Source organism: Nipponia nippon, unplaced genomic scaffold (genome assembly GCF_047370975.1).
Source record: "Nipponia nippon isolate SJK-2023a ecotype South Korea unplaced genomic scaffold, ASM4737097v1 scaffold_17, whole genome shotgun sequence".
In the NCBI taxonomy this organism is placed as follows: Eukaryota; Metazoa; Chordata; class Aves; order Pelecaniformes; family Threskiornithidae; genus Nipponia; species Nipponia nippon.
The window spans coordinates 7185731-7210105 of record NW_028262333.1 but is presented as its reverse complement, the minus strand read 5'-3'; the positions used below and the strand labels follow the sequence as shown (position 1 = coordinate 7210105).

The window sequence follows — 24375 nt, the reverse complement described above, 5'->3', positions numbered from 1 at the left end:
GGGGGCTGAAGGACCTGGCCCAGCCCCACGCTCTCTGCAGCCAAGCCAGGCAGCGTTGGGCACAGCCCGTTACACGTGCCCTTAACCACAGTCACCTTCCCACTGTAAGCAGCAGCACCAGCACCGCTTCATGTATGGCTTGGGCAGCACTGGGGCACGTCCCCTGGCAGAGGGTGGCAAGGACCGCTGCTCTGCCCCAACACCAGCCTCTCACGCGGCCCTCCTGGCTGCCAGCGCCTGAGCTTCCCCTCCTCACCCACACCCAACTTGGAGATGTGGCTTACAATTCACCAGGCCACTCGAGCCCACATTTAACAGTTCATTTGCTTTCCATGATTTAATGGCAAGACACTCCCATCCATCAGGTTTGTACCTGTCCCCCCTGCTGCCAGCCTGAGAGTGCAGCTCAGGCAGGAGCACTGAGGGTGCCCGACTGCTGCAGGTGCCCGGCTGTGCCACACTCACCTGGTAGGTCTCGATGGGCCGGTTCTCCATGTTCAGGTCCCACACCTTGACGGTGAGGTAGTCCCGGGTCATGATATACCTCCCGCTGTGGCTGAATTTGACATCGGAGATTGAGGAGATGATCTCGGAAAAAAATGACCGGTTACTTGGGTCTTCAGGCTCTTCGAAAACTGCGGAAGAGGAAAGGACAAGCCCCGGCATCAGCCAAGGTGGGAGCTCCCTGTCCCCAGGCCAGGGACTGGCTGCCCTGCCCCAGCACCATACGATGCTCCTGGGAGGGGAGCAGGCAACCCCAGAGCCACGCTGCCGCACAACAAAGGAGGCTCCAGTTTGGCTGTGGAGACCTACAGACGGCACCAAGCCGGCGTTCCGGGGCAGCCACCACCACCGCCCAAACGCCCTCCGGCCCCGGAGCCACCTGCCCTGCTTCACCAAGCAGAGGCATCCGCATCCCCATGGGATGTCACCGCAATGGGCTGGGCAGATGCTCCCCACTTCTGGGTTTGGCCTAGACCTGACAAATGCCTGTATTTTAAGGACTTTACTTGGCACAGTTGAAGCTCCTTTGTTTTTAATGTGTGCAATAAGCAAGAAGGATCATTGGAGACCAATCTATCAACAGCACCACAGAAGCCCAGAAGATTTAGAGCCTTGCATGTCACTTCTGCTCTCTAGAAATCGATGTGCAGCATAACTGAAAGTCAATGTAAATATTTTATAGCCACTGCAACCTACAGATTTAATCTGATCAGTCTTCGAATAAATCACAGTTTGAACAGCTTGAAGGAGACCGATGAAATTCCAAATTAAATGTATTTACAAATTTGATTTCAAAGTAACCTCAGCTGGGCACGTATGGCTTTAAAAAACCATCACAGAGATGCATCAAGAGAGATGCTGCCTATGCGGGGACATCCTCTTCCCACCTCTACAGACAGCTCTCCAGCACAGCATTAAAGGACACTGCTGGGTAACAGGGAGAAGCTCACACCGCTTCACTTCTCTACTGGAGAAAAACCCAGTTGCCAGCCACATTTGTCTGACCCTTGTCCCCACACTAAGGCTCTGCTACAAACCCTCCGCCGGGGCGGCTGTTGGCTCCGACCCACTATGGCCAGAGCAGGGGATGTGCCAGCAGCACAACGCCGCACCGAGCGCGGCGTTTGCTCAGGTTTATCATCCCCTCGCTGAGCCCTGTGGTACCAACGCCTGAATTCCTGAGTATGGCAGAAAAAATGCCTGAAGTGCCAGTATAAACGATCTTGCTACAAATCAGATATGGCATTGCCCACAGCAGGACCCAGCTCTGGGTCCTTTAATCACCAGCAGGAAATCTGATGACACGTCAGGTTTTTAAAATAAGAAAAGCGACAGCAACAAGAGAAAATAAAGATCTGAGGCAGTCTGTGGAGAGCATCTGAATGCCATGACTTGTCTTCGCCGTAATCATCACAGGTTTGCTCACACCAGGTCGGCTGGCTTCATGAGGCTTGTTTTAATGGCTGCATCGTTTCCGTCACGGATGCGTGTATGTGAGCTTATGTCAAGGCTGGAGGTGTTCAGTTTATAGTACAGGGGCAAGAGGAAATTGTAGAAGTAGAAAATGTTAAATTGCAGATCAACTATCAAACAGGAAAGGCCTCAGAGAATGAACCCAAGAGCTGAGGCAGCACCGAGACAACTCAGCAAGGGTGAGATGTCTGAGGTAGGAAGAAGGCTGGGAACTGCTCTCTGACGCCAGGTACCGCATCCTCCGGCACGCTGAAGGGAGCGTTCCCGCTGGCATGGCGTCACATCTGCTCCGCTCCTCGCCAACGCCCTGCTGCTCCCTCCGGCGATTCCCCATCCTCCAGGTCCTGTCCGAGCAGCAGCGGAGCGAGGGCTCTTCCGTCCCCTCATGCCCGCATGGGAGCTGGCACCAAAGAGGAGCACGGGCTGCAGCGATGCCCAGGATGGGGCTGGGGCAGGGCTGAAGCATCAGCCCCAGCCCAGCAGGAGAGCAAGGGGGTCCCGTGCATCACCTCCTCTGTGCCGAGGAACTTGTGCACAGGGTGAGAAGGCAGGACTCAGCCATGTACCAAGCCTAGTGCAGGATCCAGCCGTGCACAACAGAAGCCAGCGCAGGATCCAGTCCCGTATGCAGCCCAGTGCAGACGAGCCGTCAATTTTTTAAAATTCAGAGCAGCTAAGAGCTGAAGGCTGGTGCGGGTTAACTGCGTTTTCCCTGCACTGCTCTCGCTGCCCGCTGTATTTGGGCTCTGATACCAGGAAGCAAAAACCAGACCTACCAACGCAGAGAGCAATCGTTCAAACAACGCTTCTGGAGACCTCCCCGAGCTGATGCCTCCGCACTCGCCCTGCGCTGGAGCACCCCTCGGCCAGAGCGACCCTCTGTCAGGGCAGCTTCAAAGCAAATGGTTTTTTTTCACTCATCAATACATTTAACACCAATTCAAGTACTGTGTTTTCTTTCCCCTCATTTAAACTTTAATCATGACCATTAGCAAGACAGACTGGAAAACCAAAAGCACAGCAAAGCAGCACTGCACTGTCACCAAGCCCAGGCTGGGGCTGTGGCTGTCACTCGGGTCCCTCTCTGGGCTCAACGTCACCCCTCAGCTCAGCCCCAACACCCGCCCTGTTAGAAGCAATTGATTCACCAGGTTTTGATTTCAGATGAAGACAGGAGAGTGTTGCAAAGGCAAAGAGGTTTCTTGCTTTGCTAAATGAGCTCAGGGTGGCACAAGAGGCTTGTTCTTCACCCCCCTGGAGATTTTGCTCAACCAACTAGTTAATTCTTAGCTTGAGGTCTTGCCAGGCCTATTATTCCGTGCAGCAGGACATCGTTAGCTCCTGCAAGGGGCTGGAGGGAGGAGATGATTAGTTTCTGGGGGCGACACTACCAGCTCAGCTCTGCTCCAGCCAAAACCTGGGACAATGAGAGCTCAGCTCAGCTCAGCTCAGCTCGCCCCACAGATTCCCAGTGCTGTGCAGGACTGGCTTTGTCTACACAAAGATGTGAGTTTTCTAATGGGAAAGCAGATCTCTGTTCTCTACTTATTATATAACCTTTTTCCTCTATAAAAGGCTTAGCTGAAAAAATAGGTAAAGAGAACACACTGTTAGCAGGAACACAGGAGTGAATGTGCTTTGCTGGAGCCTGGTTTGGCTTTGCAGAGCTGGCACTCTCCAATAGCATGCGGCGGCCTGGGATACGTGGCTCAGAGCCTCTCCTCTGAGCTGGCAAAGGTGATTTCCAGGGGTGAGGCCAAGCCTCTCCAGGCATATAGGGAACACCCGCTAGCCAAGCAGCGGGGTCACCTACCAGCAAGGCCAGACCATCACCCGGCGGGACGTGGGCATCTCAAGTCAGGGCAGGCAGCTGCTGCAGGAAAAGCCCTCTGCAGCACACTGCAGACAGCAGAAGCACTGGGAGCATCTCCCCAAACCCACATGTGTAGGTCAGAGAAGTTAATTTAGTCCAGATGTGGCTATTTTACCCCCCTACTCCCCTCTCTTTGGAAAGACACAGCTAGCAGAGCCCAGCCCCCCTCCCTTTCCTCCTCCTTCTCTCCTCCTCTTTTGTGCATCCCAAGTTCCAGGTTGCACCAGATGACCAGCTGCATTAAGCGACTTGCCAGATAAAAGGACTTTGGATCAATCAATCCAAGCTCTGCTTGAGCCGGCGAGTCCTACACGACAGTTATTCCCTGCTGAGCTTTTGGGGTGTTACTGGCACTGGCCACCAGCAAGCACGCTGTAGGTTTAACCGGCCATTGTGTTTCAGCACAGGTCTGTATTAACCTGTACGAGATGAACCTCCTCTGACAGCACACCAGCATGGGCAAAGCCACGTCGCCGCCTCTGCTGGCCTCTGCGCTGCTGCCGGCGCCGCGGGCTCCCTCGCGCTCCCTCGCACCCCCCGCACGGTGCCCACCCTTGGGTCAAGGGGCGAGGGGGCTACACGCCGCTCACATGTGGGTGGCCCATATGGCCTGTGCACTAAAAGTGATGGAGCCACTTAGTGCGTAAGCCCTGGGCAAGGCATCTAACCCCTCTGGATTTCAGCTGAGGCTCCAGTTGATCTGGTAATAAACAGGGCCCCCATGGAAACCTGGAAGCACAGTGGAGCAGCACTTGCATGGACAAATACATTAACCCTCCGCTTCTTCTCTTGCTTCAAATAAAAAGTCAAAACTCCACTGATGGTTCACCTAAGCACAAAATTAATCACGATCATCACTGAGGAAAAGCTAAGTGAGCACAAGCAGAGAACTGAGCTTTGCTTTGTATCGGAAAAATCAACTCTGCAATCCGCTCTCAGCCCAGAGGTGCAGAAGCCTTGCAACCACAGGCTAAGGAGCAGAAATTACCAGTCTGGTGCCCATTTCCCCCGTGAACTTGAGTGGTTTGCTTTTCTGCCTCATTCTTCCTATCTGTAGTGAGGCAACAAAACATGCTCCTCTTCATCGTGGCTGAGGTACAGATCAACGAAATGCTTTTGGCAGCGTGCTCTGAGCACCAACATGGGCCCTGGCAGCACCGAGGCAGAACGGGGCACGCTGCTGTCTGCGGGGTGGCTGGACCCTGCTGTCCCCAGGCCCTGCCAGCACCGTCCCCATGGCCACCGGGCAGCAGGGCCACAGCCGCCCGCTCCTCCGCGGGATGCCAAGACCCTCCCCAGTCCTGGTGCTGGGAGCAGCGGGGGCTCTGCCAGGACTGCGGTCACAGCACACAGGCAGTGCCACCCAGTCCCCACGGCGGAGTGGAGTGGGTTTGAGAACCAAAGCTCGCAGCTGGGCAGGGCAGGGGCTTGGGGGAGCTATTTTTAGTTCCCGGCTGAAGGCTTTTGTGTGGCTTTGCTCCTGCTGCAGAAACAGATCTGGGTGCTGAGCTCACGGAAAGGATTTCTGAGCAGTAATTCTCTGTTACACAACAAACCTATTTTCCTCTGACACTGAGCAGGAGCTGCCCTCCCCGCACCGGCTCCCTCTGCCAGCCCTCCTTCCCGAGCAGCCTCAATCAGCACCCTCTCCATGGGGATGCAGACCAAACAAAACCCTGAGGTGGCCAAGAAGAGCTGCACAGCCCACGGGGTGATCCTGCTCCTCAAGGAGACTGGCAGCCTTTCCACCATGTGCTTGGAAAGCAGCAGCGAGGCAGAGGCTGGCTGGGTCTTCCCCACAAGGCAGCAGTGCCTGCCCAAATGCAAGGCAGGGGGCTTGCTTTAGAAATCCATCTGCAATATCGGAGGGTAAAATCTGTAAGCTGTTGGTTACCTTATCAAAGCAGCTTTGTGTGCTGCTTGTTTCTAACCAAAGCTGAAACCGTTCTCAGCAAAGAATAAATGTTTGGTAGCGTTGCTGTAACGCAGTCAGGGGTGAAAAGACAAGAAGGCAAAGGTCCCCCTTTGGGAAACGGGCTGTACTTTGAGCCTTTTGTTTCAGGAGTTTGGGAGGTACAATCACAGGTGGCTCCTTAAAAAAAGAAGTGGAAAGCCCAATGCCTTTTGCTATGGGGAAATAACGGTAGTAACCCCCAACAGGGTTTTTCCTCACTTTCCCATATGCTTTTCAAACAGGATTACTTTTGCCGGCGTTACCAGCTGCACCAGGAATCCCGATCTCCCCTTTGGCTTCCTGTGGTGCTTCGGACAACGCACGTGATTTCTTTGTGCGTGGTGTGCCCGGGTAGGTATCCCCTCGCAGGACCACTGCCCCTCTTAGCGCTGCAGCACACAGCTCCTCACATCCCTGCGGAGCAGGCATTTCTCTGTGGAAGCTGCTGCTCTCTCCTAGGCCAGCTACGCAGCTGGAGGTAACGCGCACAACATCACAGATCGCAGGAACCTCAAATAAAACGGGCAAACAAAATTTAATAAGAGAAGCACATAAGTAAAAGCCGGCCCCAAGCAGCAAACTGCATCTATCTAAATAAACATGACTGGGATGTGCAGCGCTATCTTCTGCATTTTTATTAGATTTTGTCAGTTATTAAATGTCTCCGTTGGAGGATTTGCCTCCAAAAGCCAATGTTGCTTTTCATTTTGAACTTTGATGAACTGTCTCAATTTCGACTCACACATCTGCTGAACTGCAATTGACTGAGGCTGATGCTTCTGAGGGATGGAGGGAAATCAATAAGGAAATGTCACGGGAGAGGTCAAACCAAGCCGGGATTCACCGCTGGCCGGTGTGCTCGCCGAGGGCTGGAAGGACGCAGCAGTACCCAAACAAAGGGAAATGCCGGGGAGGGCTTCTGCTGCTGAAGTGTCAGGAAAATGAATTTTGTTTGCTCCTTAATTGTATTCTGATTGTCAGCTGGGAGCTGTCACTGTAGGACTGTGAGACACAGTCGAGAAATGCAACAATCGTGTTTTGCTCAGGATTTGGGAAAACTGCCATTCGATATATCCGAATCTCCAGCCAGCGATGTAAGCTTTCCTCTCCATCCACTTTACTCCAGTTTAAAAACAGGTATAGACTGCGACCGCAGCTCAAAAGCCCAGAAACAATAGTTGGTGTGTAATTCCCCATCGCCTCTAGGAAACCTAAATCTGAAACACACCCAGGTGCTCTCTGGATGTAGATTATAAGCATGGGGCTCCAGTAAATTGCAGCCGGTTTGTGCATCTTATTCTCGTAACATGATCACACTTTGAATACTGAAAATCTTAATTTCCCACAAGATATTGGCCATTTTCTGAAGAAAACTCAAATAAGAACAGGAAACACAGGGCTTTAGCTGTCCAGTCACGCAGCACAGCAGCCATATTTCACTGCCTTTAGGGCAGATACCGAACTCCTTTAGGTCTGTCCCATCTTTGTGTCGTATTTACAATGCCGCACTCAGCACAGAGCTGCTGGGAACTGCCAGGGCACAAAGAACAGCGACAGGTATTTACCAGCCCACCCATAAATGCCGTAGGTGTTTGTGCCGGTATTTTACTGAGCAGTTGCTGCTAAGGAGAATATTTCCAGTAACGACCTCCTGAGACGTACAGGCTGAGCAGGAACCGAGCTTAGCTGGCTGCCTCAGCAGCGGCTCACTCACCGCATCAGCCCAGGGAGGACCAAGGACAAGCGCCCTAGCTGCCCAGCTTACTCCAAATTTTGAGGGGGCTTTTCTGCACATCCTGACCCCTGTGGCATCAACCACAGCTGACACCAGGACATGGGGCTATTAGGACAAACAGCCTGAAGAAACACAGCACTCCCTGTCTTCTGGCATTGACAGCTTCGCAGTCGCTGTGCACTGACATCCCGGTGCCCCCTTGGACCCGCTGCTGCCGAAATATCACCGTGGGGCTTTTAACATGCTCCCCCACAGGGCGTGGGGCCAGGCCCCAGGGGAAGCTGCTCCTTGCGGGGATGGGCAGGACTCAGGGCAGGTGGCCATGGGAAGGCCCAGGGGCCGGCAGGACCACAGCCCAGCACACCCAGAGGGAGGATGGGGCGAGATGGCAGGGCAGACCTGAGCCCAGGTCGGTCTCTGCACTCCCTTTTTTGGACTCTTTTAACCCAAAGGGGACCCCATCCCAGCTGTCCCGCTGGCCGGGGCTGTACTCACACTTGGCGTGGCGGTCGCAGAGGGCAGAGGTGCGCATGTCGCACAGCCGGATGGTGCCTTTGCTGCTGCTGTAGACAAAGGTGTTGCAGTGGTGCGGGTGGAACTCGGCGGCTGTGATCACCTCCGTCAGCTCCTCCATGTTGGCTGGCTTGATGTCCACGATGTCTGGCAGGGCGAGTCAAGGAGCCCCACATAGCCCGGCCCAGACCCCGCTTCTCCCATGGGGTCTCCTCCCTCTGCCCCTGCTGCCGATGTCTCCAGGCACCCGGGCTTCCCCTCGCCCCGTGCAAACCAGGTATTCCCGGGAGAGCAGCACCATCCTGGGGCAGAACCGCAGCGCCAAGCTGGGACCAGCCAGCACCGGCGCAGGGGAAAGCCAACGTCCGTCACGTTTTCTGTTCAGCCAGGGACTGCAGCTCCAGTACCACGGCCTGGAGCCCCTCTGCACGGCACGAGACCTGACTCTGCCCATTTGCCCTGGGCCAGAGTAAACGTCTTTTATTGCAGCGTCGGGGCACAGTGAGTAACCACACCAAAAACAACGGGGAGGAAACAAAACCCAGAGCACGACAACCAACAGAAAACCACCACAGCCCAGGGACGCGTAATTTCCAAAACATTTCACGTGCTTGGGCTCAGTGAAATACTGGGTTGAAAACCGAGCTGCAAACCCTGTCCTCAGGCCCTGTGGATGATGCCCACAAGGACCTGCACAGCCCCACAGAGCATCCCGGTGCTGCAGGGGACGGCTGACAAGCCTCTGTCCTGGCCTGACACCAAGCCAGCTGTCACCCGTGGAAGCAGCTTCAGATCTTACAGTGCAACCCGGACACCCAGCATGGGACGATTTACCCACTGTGCAGAGGGCGGAAAAGAAAACAGCACCTTTCCTCACCCCCTGGAAAGCAAATTAAGATCCTGCTGCTCCTGGCAAGACAGGAGTTAGTTAAAAAAAAAAAAAAAGAAGAAAAAGAAGATAGGAATTTCTCACCCATGTGGGGTGTTTTGCAATAGCAAGCGTTCCCGCAGAAGAAGCCGCCGCAGGTCACAGCCACTGAGTGGTTTCAGTGGTGATGTTTCTCATTTCAATTCTTAGCAAGTGTTTTGGGTGCTGCACTTGTGCCTTGGCCAAACTCCCTTGGGCCATCTAAACTCCCTGAGGTTTTTACCCGAATTTAGTATTCCTCATCTTCTTCCCCGAAACGCAACACACGCTGCAGCCCTGCTCAACTGTACCCACATGCCTGTGACTGCTGAAATCCTCTCCAGCTGACTAAATTTGCCACATGCCCTGGGGATTTCTCAGTAGGAAACACGATATTAATATCACCGATGATTAGTGCCCCATTGTTATTATTTCTGATGCGGCTGTTACAAGGGTGACTGGCACGACCTCATTTGTACGACTGTGACTGGCAGCCTGTCACCCTGCTGCAGGGTATAATGGAGGCTGCACTATTAATATTTCCTCTCTCCGTCTTCCCCGAGGCATCTGTCTTCTCCATCACCCAGGGACCCCCCTCCCTCCTGCCTGTCCCACACAGACCCTGCAGGCAAAATTCAAAAATGTGACACCCACACCAGGAGGCAGCAGTCGCAGCGATGCCAGCTGAGCCGGGCGCCACGGAGGGAGCGACTCTGCGTGACAGCCGAATGTGCCTGCTGGAGACAGCCTAGCGTCCCGCCGGCGGCACGGCTCAGCCCGGCAGCACCGGCAGAGATGAGAGGGAAGTGCCTTGGTAATGACACCTGGGGACAGGATTTCAGGTGTTCTGTAGTTGGATGCATGGTGGACTGCACTCCTGAGCCCCTGCAAGCCCTGGCCAGAGGGTGAAGCTCCTGTACCAAGGAACCATGCTCAGGGTGTGGGGACGGGGCCAGGCGAGATGCTGTGCTACCTGCTCAGTCACCATCACAGCAGACATGGGCATGGCTCTGCTGCCTCCCGCAGAGCCGGACCTCACAGGTCCCCCCTCTGCCGCTCACCTTCACCAGGAACCTGTCTCCCTGTCCAGCTTTCTCATTCTCCCACAGACATTTGCATGTGTCTGGGCTCCCAGGGCTTTTACACCCCACTTGACAGCCAAGGCACCTCCCTTATTCCTGCTCTGGTCCGCGCTGGGACCGTCCCAGGGGCCGCAGGGCAGCACGCACCAAAGGATACTAAAACTTTGATTTGTGATTTCAAAGTTCCACAGGTTTATCCTTAGGTCATCTGCCGACATGTAGGTCTCGTAGTCGCTGTTGACGGAGATGGAGTTGATGTGGTAGGTATGCGCGTTGGCAAACACCCTCCGGGGGGTGGCCTCCACCATCAGGTCCATGGGCCGGAGCACGGGTACCTGCAGGATGGGAAGCAGAGTGTCAGCACCCAGGGCCAGGGTCCGGCTGTCCCACCCGATCCACGCCAGCGCCCGGCACGGGGGGGACGTGCCCACGGCCACGGTGGGCACCCGCACAGCTCTGGCTGGCAGCGCTCCATCCCACCCTCCACGCTCTCACCAAGGAAACCTAACGCCTTTCTAAGTGTATGAACAGAAGGACAAGCAGACATGAAAGCCTTTTACTTTTGAAAGAGGCACCAGCACGGTTAGGTTGCAGTGAGAGCCCAGTAAACCAGGCTTGAATCTCTGCTGCAGCAACTATTCCTTCTTTGGAAAAAAAAAACCCAACCACTTCTGCCTTGTTTTGTCACTGTTAACTGGAATCTGAAATTCCTGGAGCATTTCTAACAGAAATATATTCCTTGAGAGAGCCAGGTCAGCACAGATTTTTCTTTTAACTTTTTTGCATTTGCTTCACAGTGAAGTGATGGAGGTAAGAGATGAGAAGAGACAAGGAAAGGGAATGCACAGGGCAGGGACAGATGGAGGGACTAGAAACAGAGCTACACACGTTTGCCTTTCGATTAATAAGCATAACTCCTGTAAACATCAGAGGATGGAGAGATGCAGCGATAACAGTGTTTACAAGGAGCAGTGTAAGTAATAACTTCAGACAAAATGCTCTTAAGGCAACTTAATACACTAGAAAGGTGTCAGTCTGTGCTCCTGTTTGCCAGTAAGCTATTCCCTCAAGCTACTTCATTACTGTGTATATTATCTGTGTGCTGCCCAAAGAGATTTCCCATGGCTACAGAGGTGGGGACGGGAGTGTGACAGCCAGCTCGAGTGACACTAGAGCACAGCGACTGCCAGCTCAGAGCCTGAGCTTAATGTGACGAGCCTGCCTGCTAATTCAGCCTGACACAGTCAATGATGCATCGTTTGCTGCTGAAGGACTCTGCTCAGCCATCTGGGGACGGAGGCTCGCGTTTTGCTCAGGGATTACAGGAACCGCCTGTCATTCAGACTGCTGGAAACATGACAGTTGTGGTAAGGGAAAGGGTTCAATGGTTACACCAGGCCTCGCCAGGCACAAAAATAAGTACAGCAAAGAATGCAGTAGAGGATTTCACTCAGCGAGAGGATGCTGTGCATCCCGACCATACCTCATGGTCAAACCCCAGGCCAGTCCCCGTCCCCATCCGGAGCCCAGCAGCGCGCACTGCAGTGTGAAGCAACCAGGGCAATCCGGGTCTGAGCCACAGCAGCGTGGCCATCTGCAACTTCCAGCGCCCCAGCACAATTCCCTACCCGATTCTTATATGGCAGCTACTCACAACCACAGAGCTAAGACAAACTCCTCAGCCAAGAAAATTCTCCAAGTGTCACTTCAGAGACAAATTCTGGGGAGTTTTTGTATCTGGAACTTGGTCTGTCACCAGGTGAAACCCCATGAGAGGAACAAACCTGGTCATCCATGAGTATTTTGTTAAGGCAGGATTTATCATCTGCTATGGTGGCAAGAATCTGCACTGGAATATGGAAAACAGCAAGCGTCCATGCCCCTTCTCAGCACATGCTGTGAGCTTTTGCTTAAGGGTATCAATGATAAGTATTTAAACCTGAAAGCACTGACATTTTGAGGTAGGAGCAGCCAGGAATGCGCTGGGAGCACACATCGGCTTGGGGATCTCATCCCATGACAGCAGAAATCTTGCAGCAGAAGGATGGCCAAGGGGAGAAGCTGCCCAGCGCAGGCTGGGCCCTGGCCTGGGTTTAATCTCTCCTCCGCTTAAGCCTGCCCTGAAGCTGGCTGGAAACACCACCACCGTGGGGGAGGCTGATGGGAGTCTGTGCCGATGGCTCGACCCCAGTGCCGGCACTGACGCATGCCCTCGCCGACATGTGAATCACAGGCAGAGAAGATCCTTCTGTCTCCCTCTCTCTGCTCATCCTGCTCATTCCTCACCACCACGGGTCTGTTCTTGGCTGCGTCTTGGCTGCATCTTTCCTAGCACGCTGCCTGGTCTGCAGCAATGCAACTCCCAGCGCCCCAGGGACCTGTTCCAGCGGCTGACCGACACCCGCATCACATTTCTGCTTAACGTACAATAAAGGAAAAGAAAGGGTGGTCTGAGGGAAGACCCCACAGACCGCTCCGGCTGCTGCAGCCACACCGTGCTGAGCCCAGCTGGGCAGGCAGGGAGCGGCTCAGGGCAGCAGCGGTCAGCGACGGTGAAGAGAAAGCACCCAACAAATGGGGCAACATGACAGCAACTGAACCTTGGTATTTTTTTGTTTTTTGGAAGCACACAGACTCCAAGCCAGTGTCTGCTTAAACCAGCCGGCTCCCACCAGCATTGCCATGGCAATCCTCAACAGCACACAGACCTCCTCAGTGCATCCCTTCTTCAATTACGGAGCCAACCTGCAGGGCAGGCTCTGGTATTATATATACCCATTATTAAAGGGTAATTCAGTGTAACAAACCGCATCAAGTACATAGAAAGGCTGTCAAATAAAATAAACCACTAATAAATTAAATTACTTTCTGTTTTCAGGAAGGGGGGGGGAATACCAGTCATTTTTCATTTAAAACAAAATATGTCTTAATTTTTCTTCCTGCCTTTAGCAGGCACCCCCTGCAAAAGAGCCAGTCCCACGCATTCAAAGCGCACATGACGCTCAATTGCTCTCTCCTTGTTTGGCGAAGGCTTCCCCTTTCCTGAGTTAATGAGGCACTAATCCTCCCTTCAGCTGTAAAATTCATTTTCTCTGTGGTTTGGGGGTGGAGGGAGCCGGTGTGCCCTGGTCCCTTCCCACCACCAGTGCTGTGTTTCCTCCTGCCACCTGCAGCTGCCGAGCGAAGGCCCACGGCGCAGGTAACGCGATGTCAGTAATTGCTGCCGCTTCGCTACTTTGTCCCCCGTTCCCATCAGGTTTCCCCCTTTCAATGTCTGTCATGTTGACTGTCACCACATGCTCCCTTTTCCTGGGGGACAAGCTTCGTGTGGCAGAGCTTCTCCTCATCATTTACGGTTCTGTGATGGACGTGGCCTGAAGAGGTGCACAGATTTGGTGTTTCCCAGGAAAACCTCGTCCTCTGCCCAAAGGTGCTATATGGCATGCAATGTTTTCAAAATTCAAGTCAATATACAGGGGAAAGAGATTAAGGCCTAAGCTCCGGGACGACATGGTCTCACAAGCACAAGTCCAATGTGTGCCGGGTTGGAGCTGCCCGTCACTGGGGGTCAGACTGGTGGCATGAAGCCCCCAGCACAGCCCCGCAGGGAGATGGGACTCAACCACCTTACACACAAGGCAAAAGCGCTGCTGGGAATCCTTCTCACAGGACATGCTGGAGGCTAAAAATCCCTGAAGGGTGTGAATTTGACAGGGCTGGCTCATGAAGGGAAAGCCCGGTGCAGACAAGCAAAGCAACGATACCGCCTCTGGTCCAGAAAGCTGCTCCCACGCCCCAGCATCGCCCGGCTGCGGGTCCTGCAGCCGCCCCTGCAGTCTCCTGGCCACGGGCAGACAAGGGAGAGGGCGACCGCAGACTTGTCAGCATTGGGAGCACACACCCACTTCTGTGTAATGGAGAAGGAGGTTTTGCTCTCAGACACCTCCATGGAAATCCTCTTAGCACAATGGAGCCATGCTGGACTTACGCTGAGATACAAATCTGACCCAGAGTAATAGCCATTAAAAAAAAAAAAAAGAATAAATAATCCATTTAGGTGTCTATCCAGTCCCCACCTCATCTTGGGTTACCAAGACTCAGCCTCAACTGCAGTCGAAGCTCTGCAATTACCCACTACATGCAGCGGGACCGGCAGCAGGTCAGCCTGGCAGCGCAGCGGCTGGAACGGCAGCTGCTGAGCAGCTCCCACTGCGGCCTGCTCGGCGTGTATGGCAGCGCTCGCATCTAACCACGATGCTGTAAACCAGCGGACAGGGCTGAGCTTTCCTCTCTCCACTTACATTTACAGCCAGACAAGCTCTGCCCTTCCCGGCACAAGCTGAGCGGCAGTGGAGACAGTACCAGTGCGGCCGGCCAGATGTAGCCCCACTCCCGCCAGCCCACCCGCCCCTGCTCCGCACAAGCGCTGCCTTGGTGAGCTGGTGGGATTTGGCCAAGTGGGATTAGTCATAGCCGAAGCCCAGATTAACCCTAGCCTTGGGTTTGCAAGAAGGAAAACGTAATCCAGTTCCTGGCAAATCAGAGAGCAGAGCTAGCTGCTTGGCGATAAATCCAGCAAGGTTCTTCACCTACTCCAGCAGCTGAGCCCCTCTGAATGTGCTCCCCAGCATTTATTTCTTACCTACAAAAGGCATATTCTATAGCTGGCCAACGCTGCCTGCAGATTAGTATTTTGCAGACACAATGTGCATCAAATGCTGTTTTCATGGCAGACCGACAATTTCATGCTCTTCAGGATTTTGTCTTATTGGACCTTCCCCATGAAGTGTGGAAGGTACCTTCCTCTGGGAGGATAAACCCGCTATCTCATCACTGGTCCATGTAGCTGACAGAGCTTCTGGTTTCATCTCTTTTCCTTAGACATCTCCCTCCCTGCTAAGCATCCCACTAACACCGGTTCTTCTGTTGCCTGTCACTGAGCCTTTTTTCATTCAGTGAAATGCAGGCACAGACTTGCTGCCAACTGAAGATCCACCTTCATGACTGCAGGTCCAAAAGGTGAAGGCTGCCCCAAAAGGGTCTGGGTCCCAGCTGGGGGGCCAGGAGCAGGGGGTGGACCACGGACACCAGGTCTGCAGGGAGGATGGTGCAGCCAGCACTGGCAGGCACTCAGCACACACCCGCAGCTGCAGAAGTGAGCTGGAGGCGGAGAAGGTGTGCCACCGTACCCGGCTGCGCACCAAGCCTGCGCCGCACCATGGGAGTGGGCGAGGGCCACAGCACCACAGGAGCAGGCGGCAGGTCCCTGCACCGCCTGCCCCGGGCCCCCTCCCGGGGCCCTCAGCTCTGCAGCAGGGCAGAAGCGGGGCTATCGTCCTTCTGTCCCCACTTGGATGCCCCCGCAGAAGCCAACGAGAGCCATTTGTGAGCAGCAGGTCCCTGCCGCAACGGGGGCTGAGTTGCAGGAGCATCTGCTGGGCTCTGCTGCATCGGCACCAAGGAGTTCAAAGCCTGAAGTTAGTCCACGTGGGCCAACTGTTTGGGCCATCGACACAAATACCTCCCCCGCCAAAAAAAACCAGGGCCAGTTCAGGAAGGGATTTTAGGGCAAGGCTCAGCATTGACTGCAAGTGTCGTTCCACATACAGCCCAAATCATCCCAGATTTCCCATTCTTTGTATGTTTTTTATAGCATGATAGGATTTTTTTTTGTTTGTAACTGAGAATTTGTCCTAGTTCAGTTATTCCACTCCAGGATTACGTTCACCATCTGTACCTAAATTCTGAAATAAGTTTGCAGAAACCTCAAAGAACAAACAGAACGTTTTTCTTATCTGAAGTTAAAAATCTTGAACTCTTCACGCAAATCTCATTAGAATTGCATTCTCCTTAAAGATGTGATTGATTGAGAAAATATTTTTTAAACTTATTTCTCCCACTGAAAAAGAGCCAGTATCAGTAAAATCCCACCTAGCAGTTTACAATTTTCCTACTTTTCCTAGGGTAAGTATGTAGAAGCACAGCCATGTTACCGAACACAAATGCAAAGCAATCCAAACCTGTTTGATAATTCTGCCCAGCACCTTGTTTTTACAGTATGTCTAGACACAGATACCAGCAGTGTAATTGCTGTGGAAAAAAGAGATGAACAAAAATATCTGAAAGGTCAGTTCTGGTCATCAGCATTTCAAGGTGAGTTTACAAATATTAAAAGGACAAACAATGAGTTTTCACCAGAAAAGAAAGAATTCAACTCATGACCTGGGAAAAACAAAAAAATGAGAAAAGCAGCAGCAAAACGAGCTCCTCCATTTGTTTTCCAGCATCTGCAGAGGTGCAGGCGGTGCACGCTGGCGGGCTGGGTGCTGCCGCTGGCTCGGCCAGAGGGGAGCCCCCGCTCTGCAGACTCGCTGCGGCCGTGCCACGAGCGCCCCGTCCCCACGCCCAGCCAGGTCCTCCTGCACCCCGCAGCCGTGGCGCGAGGCGCTGGCGCTGCCCGTCCCTGGGGGAACCACGGTTACCTCCACGGTGACTTCGGAGCCCGAGCCCTGCAGACTGGCCATGCCTCAGCGGCCAAGCCCTTCCTTCTTCATACAAGGTCTTGCTTCAAGAGCGACAAAAATCGAATGCCTCCAAGCCAGTAACCACACAGGTCCCCAGCATGTCCCAGACCAGCACGCTGCCTTCCCAGAGATGGCACTGCGTGGCGGTGAGCTCGGTGCTGCCTAGCTCGGGCAGAGAGGCCAGGCTAGCAAAGGGCAGCCGAGCATGCAAGTATTACACACTGAGCTGCTTTAGAAAAATGTGACTAATGAAAATGGGAAAATCCTTTTTTTTTTTTTAATTTCTGTGGCAATGGTTTGATGACGATCATTTGAAATTGATTAGTTCTGCCACGTGCATTTTATAGCCAAAAATGCCAAATGTTTCACATTACATTGTCATTTAAATGATAATGCTTTGGAGAATGTATACAAGGAAAAGACAGACAAATCTCTTTGCTGGGGCAGAAATGCAGCAGCACAGCAGCCCTTCTCCGAAGCACCCCCCATCCTCTCCCTCTCCCGTCACACAGCCCCGCTCTGGGGCTGCCCGCCAGGTGCATTGGATGCAGCGGGAACACAGCACAGCCTCCCCAAGAAACTGCGCCCAGGGGCCAAGAAATCTGAGTGCTTTGGCAAAACGGGAGATATAAAACAGAATTTATGATGAATGTTGCTGGAATTGAGAGAGTGAAGTGGTAGCTCTTACTCAGAGAGAGATTTGTGACAGCTACAAACACCAAGAACTGGGCGCATCGATGCACCTGCTCATCGCACCCACCGTGCACTTGGCCTGGGAGGGTCATTCCTCACCCAGGGAGGTGTCCAGGGGAGACCACAGCAAACCATCCTCTGTACCACAGCAACCTCCTGAGTCCTTAATAACCTGGGTGAGGCACGACCCTGCTGCCCAGAGCAACTGGTCCCTGGGCTCATTAGGTGCAACCCAGCCAGTTTGCAGGGTGCTTCCGTACTTACCAACATTTTAAAGTGCTTGGGGCAGAGACCAGCTGCCCAGGGCAGGGAAAGTTGCTCCCAAATGGTATCTGAGCTCCTAGGGTTTCCCTGGGACAGAGGAGGGGAGGCAGCAGCAGCCCCTCCTGAGAGCCCCAGACCAGAGCCCCCGCCAGCCCCGGCTGCTCTCCCCGCTGTAGGTGTAGCTCAGGAGCAGGGGACTCAGTGGAGTAAGAAATCCCAGCCTGGCTTGAGAACACACAGTGGCCTGACACAGACACAAGAACATCCATCAGCAGCAGCCTCCACCCAGCACATCAGGGAGGCCGAAGGCCGTCCCTGTGGTACTTGGAGCTGAGGCGTTACGTGCCAAGGCAGCGCTGGCAGCACACCCTCCTGCTGCTTCTTCTCTTTAAACAATGTAAAGATCAGACCCTCTCCATAGCAAAGAGAGGCCCAGGAGCTGTCTTCCCAGCCCATTCCCCCCATTTTGCTCATCAGAGGCACAGACAGTGTCTTGCCACACACAGCACCTGGGTGCCCGCAGCCTCCTCCTCCCGTGGCGGGGACGGTACCGGTGGGAGGCTGCACACCGGTGCTTCACTGCCATCTGACTCGTGCTGTGAGGGATCAAAGCAAACACATTCTCTATTTAAAAAGATTTAAGCCCTGGATATTATTTGTGTTAATTATTTCCTGCACACATCCCACGGCGTAGGTATGGCTGTACACTGAGCGGCACTCGAGAGCTCACGGAGGCTGTTAAATGAGGCCGAAGGGCTGTAGCTATTAGACTGGGGGCTATCCAAATAAGCAGAGCTCTTTTAATGACAGCAAAAGCCTTACTTTACAGTCTGAGCAGAGTTAAATATTCCTTTTGCACTATGTGGGTTAGAAATTCCTCAGAGAACAATGCTCATCAAGTACATTTAAACCATTCCGACAAATGAGTAAGAGATGATTGCACCAAGGTGCTTTTAAAACCCTTTTTTGCTTGTCTGTGGTTGAAAATTAAACTGTGGATGGATGCGGCTTTACTCCAAAGCATGAGCATCACAGGACAATTAAACGTCAAAGATAACACCAAGCTGCAGCAAAATGGTTACAGCTATGTAAATATCTGTCTAAGTAAAATCATCAAAACATTAGATCAAACCAGGGCTGGCGGAAGATTCCTCAATCTTCCATCCTCAGGGACAGCAGGCGTTGCACAGGCAGATACTAATAACCATAATACTGAGCACTTACATCGTGTTTTACCTCTTCCCGTTGCCGTGAAGCAGGAGCCGTACGTTCCCGCGGGGCTGCTCGCCCGAGAGCGGGGAATCGCAGTGCCTTATCTCGTAGTGCAAGGGAAGACACCCAGGTAGCAAACTCCTCCAGCCATATGGCATCAAGCTGCTACTGGCAATAAATGGACTGAAAGTAAAACGAAGGCTGAAGTTTCGAGGCAGACAGTGGACTCCAATAAATAGTGTTCCAGTTCTCTGATTTCTCAGTATGACTTTCTACAGGGAAAAAATAAATCACAATTCCCTCCTTCCCTGACAAGCTCCAGCGACTGCTGCCGCCTCCATCCACCCCGGCAGTGCAGGGGTGCTCCTGGGGTGAGCAGGGACGGGGCAGGTGGGTGCCCGGTGGGATGGGCTGGCTGCCCCCACCCCAAACACGGCCCCCGTACGCTGCGGGTCTGGCCCACATCCTCGGGAAATCGCCGGCACTGCACCGCCCAGGGCCGGACTCGGCACCGGCCACGCTGGCAGCAACTCTGCATCCCTGCCCCTCCTCAGGGATGCCCCGCTGGGCACCAGCAGTGATGGATGGGCTGGATGGTGTAACCTCAGGTTGAGCGCTTGCAAAAACACCCGGGTTGATTTTTGTCTCCGCTTCAGCCCTGTCGTTGCCAATTCAAGTGCCAGGATGCGGTCAAACACAATCAGCTCACACCAACAATCAATAGCGAAGATAAGCACGACGATTATTTATTTATTTTCATAACCACATTGCCCGTGCGCCCCGCCGAGATGTCATTACCCTCATCACAGGCTCCAATCAATCGGCAGCCGCTTCCCACTGGCACACTGGGAGCAGACAGGGGAGTGCAGAGGCAGGTCCGGGGATGGGAGCCTGACCCACCAGCTCGGCACTCCTGCATCCACCCTGCGCCCGCCCCCAAGCAAACACACACAGGCTGCTTGTTCTTCTCACCCCGGTGTCTGCAACACAGGTAAGAGAAGGAGGAGGAACAGCTAAAAGACAGCGTTAAGCCCTGGGGCACACACAGCACTGCAAAGCCAACGCGAACACTGCCACGGGGAGGGCGGCAGAGCCAGCACCACGTGCAGGAGAGGACGCAGTGCCACTCGCCCAGGGCCACCCGCTGTGCTCCTCGTGGCCTCCCCTCGCCCAGGGCCACCTGCCGTGCTCCTTGTGGCCTCCCCTCGCCCAGGCAAGGGGGAACCCACCAGCGGGTCTGGGCAGATGGGGCTGCAGCACATGTCACTCTGCGCTCCCCATGCCTGCTAGCGCAGGTCTGACCAGCTGGTGGCCACCGCAGGTGAGACGGATGTCGTGACATCTACAGAGCCGATAGCCAGGTCAACCCAAAAGATAAAAATGCATTATCAAAAGACCAAAAAGTTTCATTTCAAAATGTCAAAACTCAGTGTTCCCATAATTAAGTATTTTGCTTAAAAGGTTACACTGATGTTTTGGCAGTTTTAATACAGTTTGTGTTGGAAAAAAAAAAGAAATACGCATCACATTTACCCTGGACTTGAGCTGCTTTACTTCCCCAAGAAATTCAATGTTCTTAAAGAATATGCTAGAAATAAAAATAAATCAATATTCAAAAATTGCTCCTTTGACAACGCTGACCTTGCAGGTGCTGTTTTGCGTGGTTTCCAGCAGTGTGTTAGGGTGTGCAGGAGGCCCCCGGGCACAGGACAGACACCGACACCGACAGCAGCAGAGCTCGGCACAGGCACCGAGACAGCAGACCAAGGCGAAACTGCGACCCATATTTCCTCGGTAAACCCAGGGCTTTTCCAGGGCGTTTAGCCAGAGAAGGAAGCACTAACTGGTGTAACAGCCCTTAGCACTGTTGTCTTTTTGAAACCTGCCTCCCAGCCCTGCAGAGGGTTGATAACCCCAGCTCCGACATCCAGATCCCGAGCAAACTCCTCCAACAGGCTGTCTAGGTAACAGCATATTAGGCTGGAAATGCCGCCTGAAACATGACAGCAGATACATATATACATGAAATAAAATGTTTTCTTGCTCAGTAAAGAAAAATGCCTGCCAGCCACCAGGAGCAACTCAGTACGGAGACGAGAATTAACTACCTGTCTGGGGTTCTCAATGGCTTCATCTGCAGTGGAACTGGAAGCCATAAAAGTGAGCCAAGGGTAATCATAGCAACAATTTTATATATATAAATACAAAACCCCCAAGTACTCAAAATGCAAATTCTGACAGGATGTTAATAAATTACAAGCTAGTCTGGTCTGATTAATGTCATGACAAAATTACTGCATACTTGGCACTTCTAGGCCCACGGGTTAAAGGAGTTATTGTCTGTCTCTGCTCTAATATCAAGCAGAGGGGAGCACAGCTTCTCCCCATTTGCAGAGGAGTACCCTGCTCACTGCTGGGAGAGGCCAAGGGACCTGCTCCCGCAGAAGGTGCCAGGCTGGAGCCCACATGCTCAGGGGCTCCAAGCGCTGCCTGTACCCGCTGCCTGTACTCACTGCCAGAGCTGCCGGAGCTCCCCGGGGGCACAGGGTGAGCTCTGATTGAATTAACAGGGCATACACCGCCGCGGGCCGGAGCTGGCTCTTTATATGCAAATTAAAGATCATAAACAGCTATCCCAGGGCAGCACTGGGGGAAGAGCAAATGTGCCAGCACTGCTGGCCAGGTGCGCTCCCGGGACAGACATGCTCCCAGGGTGTAGGGGCAGCTGCTTTAATGGGGTCTGTGCATCCATGCCCCTTGCAGTAAATGGAAAACGTAGCCTTAGGTGTTTACATTTGATTCGGGAGGACGGTTTTAATCTCCTTAGGCTGGGAGGAAAACTCATTTAGAGAAAGTACTTATGCTCCCGAAGCAGAAGTTGCGATTGCGAATGCACTAAGAAGGGAGAGCTCATTAACTGCCTCCTCGCCGGGACGGGCACGGAGGGCGCTGCAGCAGCAGCACCGTGGCACTGGGGTACCCGCCATGAGACGAAACACGGTGCTTTGCGGCACACCTGCCCAGAGTCGGCACAGCCTAGGCACCGCTCCGGCAGCAGCTCCCTCCTCCACTGCCATGCCCGCACACCAGCCAAAGCACCGGCCTCCGAGAAAAGGAGCACCCCCCTGCCCTCCGACACTGACCTGCCGCGTCACGAGGGCATTACCGGTAATGCGGCACGCAGGTGACACCGGCAGCGATTTTCATCCAAGACCCTGAAGAGAAAGGCTCCTTGGCAGCCTTGGTCTCCCTGCACTCACCCGTAGCATGGTGATCATGGAGGGGTCTCGGAGACGGCCATCCTCATCCTTGAGATTGTATCCTTCCGGTCTCTTGTCCCGCTCGCTGACCTTCCATAGCTTCACAGTCTTATCTGGGGGGAAGGAGAGTGGAGGGCGTTATGGCTGGCTGCTCCCCCAGCCGCCCGCTGACGGACCCGCCAAGGCCACGCCAGTTGGTTTAACAGGGAAAAGTCTGCTGCGTCCCCACCTGCAACTTGCTGAAAGTGGTTACAGGAGACGTACCTGTCACCACAGCACTTTATCCCCAGAGCCCTAATTTTCCTGTTCCTGCCAGACTACTGCCGGTGTGTTTTATTCCAGATGTAATGAGATGGTTGAACAACAGAACAGAACTATTGGATTAATGGGGAAATAATAGGAGAAGTGATTTCCCAGGGCTCAGAGCCTCAGAGGTCATGCCCTGAATGCTGGCGTTCGATATAGCGAGTGACAGGGCTGAGTTACCCCCAGAGGAGGTGACGAGGTGCTGGCACCAGGACAGGGCAGTTCGGGCAGCGCAGGGAGGCCGAACCCGATGTCCCAGTGACGGGCCAGCACCACACGTGGCTGCTCTGCTCCTCGCCGCCGCTGATGCGCATGTTGCATGCTCGTGCACACACACGGACACACCCCGCTTCCCCACGCCTGCACACCCACTGGAAAGCCAGCTGAGAGCAGACTCCCATATAAGATTTTTTTCCTCCTAGCTCACATGGCGGTTATCCAGGGGCCACCGGTTACTTTTTGAGAGTAATTTCCAAATTAATTTAGCTTCTAGTAATTGAAAATGTGTTAAATACCAAGGATGAAGCAGCTCTCCTAATCCTGTCCCTGCTAGCTGCTCTATTTCTCCTCCTCTTTGACCCTCGTGCTGCGAACACCCCCAGCCATCCCTGCTGACCCCCACTGCCGAGGCGCTGCCTTCCATGACCCAGCCCTGCGCTGGCCCCTCCAGCCCCTTAGGAAACATGAAAGGAGGGATGGGGATGCCCGAGGGTGGCTCCAGCTGGGGGTCACCCTGCAGGTGCTGGGGTGCCAGGGAGGCAGCTGCAGCAGCGCCCGTGCCGGCAGCAGGGGCTGGGAGCTCTGCATGGCTTTAAAGCTCATCAGGCACAGGGTGCCACAAGGCAAATAATTTTGCTTCCAGTGGAGTTCGTGCAGAAATCCAGCACGCAATGAGTGGAGCAGAGCAATGGGCGATTCGAGGTTCCAGCAAGCTGGCTGGTACAACAGCACTGTGAAGGAGCGAAGCACGTGTGGAGGTAAGCCGCCCCTGAAAGCTCCCCGAAGGAGGGGAAACGGTGCCTGTAACTCACTCAAAAGTCATCCTGACCTTCCCCACTCAGGCACTGCCTAGAGGCCAGCATTTACCACAGACTGAAGGCAGCTCTGAATGCCGCCGCTGCAGCTCCCCGACCCCTCCTGGCATCCCACCCACCCTGTGCCATGAAGCCCCCAGGGGAGGAGCCCCAGGAACACGTGGTTTTATCCTGAATAATGGTGTTTTCTTTCCTCTCTCCTGGCAGAGACTATCAGTAGTTTATCATCACTTCCACCAGGTTTCATACACAACCATATCATCCATCTTCATTTTCTCCTTTACACGGCAATTCCAATAGAGTGCCATTAATTTTGTTTTTATTAACCTGCTTTACTTCAGGGAGTTTCTATATATAATGTTAGTTTAACAGTAAGAACAAAAAGAAACAGCATAACACAGGAGTATTTCTAAAAGAATCATTTTGATAACCTGCTAGCATATGAAACACCATCCCAAATGGAAAGATAATATCCCTGTTAATCAAAAAACTATTTAAAAACTCAATTAACAGAACATTATGCTCTATAATTAATCTTCATTGCATTTCAATGATTCTCTCCCCAAATGAGTTTAATAAAAGTCTTTGAATTTTATTACAATGATCAATAGAGTCAATTCTATAATACAAAGTAAGTTGGTTACGGAAGATAATTAGACCCCTCCTTTTCCCCTGAAGTAATTAAGTCACATCCATCTTAAGGTTCCATTCATCCCAAGTAATATTCCTGGATCCTCCTGATATTTATCTGAACATAACATGGAACTGCTGAGCTGAACGCAGCTGCAAATTGAAACAAATCAGCTGCAGTTTTTCCTTAAAAAAAAAAAAAAAAAAAAGAGTTCCCAAGATCAAAAAAAAAAAAAAAAAAAGGTGTCAGCAGGAGGAAAAGCCTCCCTCCCTTGCAGAGTACGGATGCTGTGAAATAAGGACAAAACCTCATGCACGGGAACCAAGCTCTGCCAGACAGGTCTGGCCAGGTTGCTGCTCCGCCATGACACACCCATGTTACCCTGAAGGGAGTCAACATTTTTTTGACAT

General features: G+C 53.2%; 1 protein-coding gene across 3 annotated transcripts in view; it reads right to left on the bottom strand.

The window, feature by feature from the left end:
- Positions 1 to 24375, bottom strand: part of PPP2R2B (protein phosphatase 2 regulatory subunit Bbeta) — a 112168-nt gene that overhangs the window by 1321 nt on the left and 86472 nt on the right. For all 3 annotated transcript variants that reach the window (XM_087753666.1, XM_087753667.1, XM_087753668.1), the window contains 4 exons: positions 21995 to 22107; positions 10199 to 10376; positions 8035 to 8199; positions 466 to 635 (listed from right to left, as the gene is read on the bottom strand). In XM_087753666.1, coding sequence (XP_087609792.1) covers positions 466 to 635; positions 8035 to 8199; positions 10199 to 10376; positions 21995 to 22107 — 626 coding nt within the window. The remainder of the gene's footprint in view (positions 1 to 465; positions 636 to 8034; positions 8200 to 10198; positions 10377 to 21994; positions 22108 to 24375) is intronic.